Source organism: Branchiostoma belcheri, unplaced genomic scaffold (genome assembly GCF_001625305.1).
Source record: "Branchiostoma belcheri isolate BF01 breed outbred unplaced genomic scaffold, Haploidv18h27 scaffold1002, whole genome shotgun sequence".
In the NCBI taxonomy this organism is placed as follows: Eukaryota; Metazoa; Chordata; class Leptocardii; order Amphioxiformes; family Branchiostomatidae; genus Branchiostoma; species Branchiostoma belcheri.
The window spans coordinates 1-6,787 of NW_017802384.1; the positions used below are offsets into that span (position 1 = coordinate 1).

The 6,787-nt window shown below is 45.1% G+C and overlaps 1 protein-coding gene across 1 annotated transcript; it reads left to right on the forward strand.

The window, feature by feature from the left end:
- Window positions 1-51: 51 nt before the first annotated feature.
- Window positions 52-6,040, forward strand: LOC109473901 (P-selectin-like; the record flags this gene model as incomplete). Its single annotated transcript, XM_019774054.1, has 11 exons — window positions 52-252; window positions 507-562; window positions 785-950; window positions 1,128-1,292; window positions 1,548-1,612; window positions 1,780-1,943; window positions 2,097-2,256; window positions 2,576-2,801; window positions 2,977-3,168; window positions 3,796-3,981; window positions 5,643-6,040. Coding segments are annotated over 11 exons (1,979 nt in total), but the record flags the coding sequence as incomplete, so codon positions are not given.
- Between the last annotated feature and the right edge of the window lie 747 nt (window positions 6,041-6,787).

Genomic DNA, 6,787 nt, shown 5'->3' on the forward strand with positions numbered 1-6,787 from the left:
TCCATCTGCATAGACAATCATTTCCAATCTTCCTTTAATTTGTCATCACAGTAACATGCAGCCCACCTGAGGACCCCCCGCACGGCTCGTACCTGTGCCCGGTTCACGTGTTGTTCTCGGACTGCTGTGACGTCACCTGTGATGAAGGATACGTACCGGAAACGGACCACGCCCTGGGCTGCAGCTGGACCGGAAACTGGACCGCATTCCGCAGAGGGAACACGACAGAGATGGAAAATGCTGTGTCAGCAGGTGGGGGATATTACATACCATGCGTGTGTCATTATTGTTCACAACATGCGTTTGATTCATCGATAACTACACCTAAGATAACTTTGGGGTTAAAGCATATATACTTGAATACAGAAAAGGTATATTGAATATATACGAGATGCGTGGACTCATCGGAAGTTATAGATAATAATAACACGTTGACTTAACTTTTTGGGTAGTCTATGTGCAATGTCTATTCTGTATTCAAATGGATTTCTTTCTCTTCTTCGCAGACGTTGTCATCCCACATACTCTGGCTTGTGTCATCTCTGACTGTGGAAACATTTCGGTAAGTAGTTATATGCATTCCAACGAACCAATATATGGTTATTGAAATAAACCACTCATTGGCTGATCCTCCTCATCATCAAGCCAATACAACATCAATACAATACATCATCAAGCCAGTACAACGCTACGGAAACAAGACTGAAGACATCTGAAGTTTAATGTATATAGTTGTTACCAAAGGCTCATTGTCTTAAGATTCTTTCACGTCCTCCGTGCACAGACACCCGCACACGGTGACGTCACCTGTACAGGTACGACGTACGGCGAGACGTGTCATCTCACCTGTCAGGACGGCTACGAACGGCTGGGACAAGACAACTTTACCTGCCTGTTTTACAGGGACACGGCCCAGGCCAGCTGGAGTGGGGAGCCTGAGTGTACCCCAGGTACTATTTTTATGACATATCTTGCTATAATATTACATATTAATACTGAACTACGTACTTATTTGAACTACGTAGGCCAACATAATGCCTTTGTTATGGGGCTATCTTAGATGCAAAACATTCGGGACACTTTTTGTTGAAGATATATATTTACAAAGTGTTTTTGTATTTTACCAGTGAGTTGCGGCCCCCCTCCTGAGTTCCCTAACACCGCCCTACAGTGCGCCAGCGGACACACCTACGGGAACACCTGCGGAGTCACCTGTGCGGACGGGTACCGAGGAACGAACCACCAGAGCGTAGCTTGTCATAGCAGCGGTAACTGGAGCCTACAGACGGGAGGTAGCGCCCTTGATTGCCCAAGAACAGGCCGCAAACGCAAATCAATGTGCTTATGCAATCACGACATACACAGGATTGTTGTAGAACTGACATTTTCTCCCTCCCTAATCTTTGCCGCAATACAGAAAGTTTATTGCAAATACATGCCCGAGGGCTAATTGCAGTTACAAACAGCATAAGAAAGAAAATACAGTGGTATGTGAGACTATATCTACGTCTAGCATTATACTATAAAGATGTCCCTTTTAATTATAGCGCTCCAACTAGTTGTTGGGGGACCAGATCTGTTCTGTCAGAAGAAGGACTGTGGCAACCTTACTGTACGTATCTTCTTGTTTTCTAAAATCAAAAACTGTTACACAATCAGATCAATACTATATTCCCTGTAATCATCGATGGCTTTACCTCTCGAATTCAATACGATAAACATATTCAAATATGAACACCTATGTGAACATATCTCTTGAAACATGTTTGTAACACCCAGAGCCCTGCCAAGGGCAGCCTGGCGTGCAGCGGTACCAGGTACCAGGACTCCTGCCGCCTGACCTGTGAGTCCGGGTACAAAGTCGGCAATGAGCAGGACCTTCATTTCCACAGTCTACACAGCTTCAGGTGCATGGCTAGTGGACAATGGAACGACAAGCCCAGGTGAAGACGTTTTTTTCTTATCTTTTTAGATGACTATTTGTCTTTGGTTCTTTGAATGCCTCGCTCTTGTTCGTCTCATTTACCACTCTGGGAGAACTTGTCGTGAAAAAAACGGTAAATTATCAATTAAAATTTCGTTCAACTTTTCCCAAGATGCGTCCCATCCGACTACTGCCGGCTCAGCCTGCACGACTGCCACCCTGAGCACGGGATCTGCGACCTGACGGGCCACCAGACCTTCAGCTGCCGCTGCCGGCCCGGGACGGTCGGGGACGGGAGACGCTGTGAACGGACCTCCTGTCCACCTTTCCCGGTAAGATTCTGTTCCCAATCTCTCCATGCCCTCTCCCCTTGATAAAGACAAACATTTTAACATTTAAATTTTAACGAAATAGGGGTTTCTAGGGCAAAAGATGTTTCAGAGAGTGTCAGAAATCTTTAATCTGTTGCTGAACAGAATTCTGTATAATCTTCTGTACTTCCAGATTTAAGTGTTAAAAAGTATCGTGCGTTTTGAATGGAAGGTAGCCTTCTTGGATATATGAAGGGACCAACATGGGGACTTCACATTGTCTGTAATTTATAAGATCACTTTCAAGTACACCAATTAAGGTGCTGTTTCATTCTCACAGGTCGCTGAACCGGAGAATGGTTACTTCGGGTGTTCTATCCCGGCATCCCCTACAGCTGACTTCTGCCAATCACCAGACAGCACGGCGGCGGAGTACGAGGTCGTCTGTCTGCTCCACTGTAACCCTGGTTACGACAGGCTGGTCTATGCCGAGTACTCCTGTGGACACGACGGGAACTGGACCATCCCATTCAACCTAAACACCACAGGGACCATACCGTGCTTAGGTAAATCAAAAGCATCTCATGTCCTGTATATAGTATTCATCTTTGGATAGAGCCAAACAGCTAGCAAATTAAAAAAAAAAGATGTGCATCAGTATATAGCAAACAAAATTTATCCTCGTCATTGATATCATAGTAAATGTTGCAATTCTCGTTTTAAATCTGATTTCTATTTCAGCTGTGAAATGCTCGAACCTGTCCAGTCCCCTACACGGTAGAATGACCTGCGACAGCGGCTACTATTTCCGGTATCCTGAGGTCTGCAACTTTACCTGTGACTGGGGCTACGAGCTCACGACTCCCGCAAGCAGCAGGGAGAGACGCTGTCAGGCTGATGCAACCTGGTCTGGAAACGACGCCGTGTGCATCGGTAAGTGTAACATCGTCTTGACGTTGACTAAACCATTATATAAATGTGTTTTTAGCTTATGTTAGATGATAAATCTAAATGATACAAGCATCAAGACTTTCAGTTGTGATAGAGAGTTACATGAACATCTATTATGGTCAACAGCATATCGCATTGTTTTCTGCTGTTAGGTGTAAAATGCCCAGATCTATCTGCCCCATCGAACGGAAGAATGACCTGCAATACCAGCTCCCTTCGCTACCCGGACTCCACCTGCACCTTTTCCTGTAATAATGGCTATGAACTGGCTTCCCCAATAATGCCGGTGAGACACTGTCAGGCTAACGCAACCTGGTCTGGCGATGATGCCACGTGTATCGGTAAGTATGCTTTGATCTTGTTTTTATTTTTCAAAACAGTAAAATGGTTGGTGTTTGGAATTGAAGTTCAATGTAGAAATAAATGTAAGTAAAACCATTTAATATTGCTACAAGTTTACAAGATGATTAAAACAATCATATTTTGCCAGATAGCTAGGCATCATCATAACATAACTGAAATATACGTAATGATAACAGCCATAACCATATTCAACAATGTAAGACAACACCGCTGACACTGCCACATTGTTGCAAATTGCCATTCCAGGCGTGCGATGTCCGGCCCTGTCCAGACCCGCTAACGGAAGGATGACGTGTAATCGCGGCTCCTCCTTCCGCCATCCCGAGACCTGCACCTTCACCTGTAACCATGGTTACCACTTGTACACAGGCAGCAGCAGCAGAACCTGCCAGGCTAATGGCAGGTGGAGTGGGAGTAGGCCATCATGTAGGGGTAAGTACCAGGCCAGTGAATTAATAAACATTTAAAATAAAAGCAACGCTTTTTGTACCGGAAAAAACAGGTGGCGAGTGCAAGGAGCCCCGTTACAAAACGGATGGTAACCAGGCTACAACGTTGATATGTTACATGCCTATTCACTCACTCACGCTCTCGCTTCATCATTCATTCCATCCAGCTGCCATTAGCTCTAACTCTTCCCATTACTTTCATTTATATAGGCCGACTGATAGCTAGAATCGCAAAGAAGGCACTGTATACAGAACAAATTAGATAAATGTTCATTTAGTTCCTCTGAGTTGGTAAAATACATAATGAAAATTAAACTGTTCTCCAACTAAAAAAAAAACGGTCACCAGGAGTGAAGACCGAGTGATTCTGTCTAAAATTTCTGGTGAGTTGTTTTTCTTGAGTTGAAGAACAGCTTAATTTTCATTATATAGATATAAAATGGAATACTGTTGTCACATCTGGGCTGGAGCTGCACAGAGCTCGTTGAGCTGTTTAGATAGGGTCCAAAATCGTTTGCGAAATCTCGTTGGGAGAGACCTGCACGCCACGTTACAACCGCTTTCACACCGGCGTGATGTTGCTAGCCTGGCGTTACTATATCGATATTTCCACGGCAGATGCTCTGCTGAACTTCACTCCCTCGTACCCCCACTGCAACAATGTGGCAGTGTCAGCGGTGTTGGCAAGGCAGACAGGGCGATATCCCTCAAGGAATACGAAAATAAGGCCGATTTGTTGGCAAGGATCGGAAACGTGGGCACGTCGTTAGGCAGCAAAGTTCCCTCTGTCGCAGGACTGTCTGCTTTGCGTAACGAATTCTCCACTTCCGGACGGCCGACAGCGAGAAAGATCGGGATCGTCCTTACTGACGGCCAAGACAGTTCGAGTAGCGCCGTCATATCGGACTCGCTGGCACTGAAAAATGATGGTACCACAATCTTCTGTGTAGGCGTTGCAGGGTGGGAAGGCGGCATGGAAACATTAAATAACATGGCCAGCTGGCCTGTTAACCAACACGTGTTCACGGCCAACACCTGCAAACCATCGTAGACGCACTCCGTCCTAGAATTTCATGTTGAGATCGACGGGATTTTGAGAACGCTTATCAGTACTATCTGACGTGAATGCCAGGGCATGTAGTGACAGAGAGCTATTTGCATGTGTCTTGTAATTATTTAACTGCAGTGCACCTTCTATCATTCTCATCATGGGCCTCCCCAGCTCCCAGCTATAATCAGGAATCACTTTGCGGCCATGTATATAGTCACTGCACAAATTTATTTTTGCTTGTTCGTTATGTTGATTTTTTTTGTTTTATGAGCACCAGCACCCCACCAGGCCGCATATGCCGTGCAACTGAACGTGAGGCCCCATGAGGGTGTTGTTCAGAAACTCATAGATAGATGTAGATCATCATCATCCTCAATCCAACATCATTCCAGCCACCCTATTCCTTATTCTTTTCACTCGTACATACCTTATACAAATATCATGATAAATTGATAGACAACATATGAATGTAACGTTCCTGTCATATAGCACGTCAATGAAACATAGTTCCATAAGAGGGCAATCGTTTATGTATATCTATGCTGCTGACAGAACCTTTACCATGTGACGTGAACCATCCTTTCCCGATATAGCCTGTCCCAGCGGGTACTCATACCATCATACTAGCCGTCTGTGCTACAGAGCGTACGACCTAAAGAGAAACTACAACGATGCTAAAGTGATCTGTGCTTCTGACGGCGGAACCCTCGCCATGCCCCGCGATGCCGTCACCAACACCTTCCTCATCAACCTGAAGAATGCCGTCGATAGCGGCGCTAACTTCTGGTTCGGACTGACGGACATCCGCCAGGAAGGACGTTGGGTGTGGGAGGATGGAGGTTCTCTTGGAGGTTTCAGTCCGTGGGGTCCAGGAGAACCCGACAACGACGGGGGTAACCAGGACTGTGCGGAGTATTACTCCGGGAACAAGTGGAACGATAGGTCGTGTTCCGCCACACGGAAGTTCATTTGTAAAGTGGGGCCAGCTTAACACCATGGCCTTTAAACTATGGCTTCAAACATTTCCTTCTTTCATGATTTAAGTTGCAGTGCCGCGCGCGTCTGTGAAGATTGTGGCTTCATGCCCAGTGAACTCATCAAACTCCGACTTCAAACTTTTCCTTCTTTCATGATGTGACTTGTAGTATCGCGTTGTGAAGAGTGTGGTTTCATGCCCAGTGGATTCACCAAACGCGAACATGACTAGCAGCCCCGTCAACGAAATCAGCCTCATTCTATAATCTGCAAACATTGTAGACGTTCTCCTCCGTCCTAGGATTTGGTGTAGATTTTCAGAACGCTTACTATACTAAGTTCTATTTGTTACCAAACGTTGATGTCAATGTATGAAATGTTGTAATCTTGAGAGCTATACGCCTGTATCTTGTAATTGCAGTACATCTTCTATCATCCCATCATCATCATATCTAACATCGTCCTGCCATCCTTGGCGCATTCCAGCTACCTTAAACCTTATTCCACTCATTCATAGATACCTTATGCAAATCTCCAGATGGTGTCATGATAAATTGATAGACTATATAATTATGCTTGTAACGTGCCCGTCATCATTGGTATACAGCCTGCATCATAGTTTCAAATAAAGGACAATCGTTTATGTATAGCTATGTCGGTGACAAAGCCTTACCATATGACGTAAAAACCTAGATCATCTAAAAAATCCTGTTCTGATTCAGCTTGTCCCAGGGGGTACACATACCGACGGACTAACCGACTG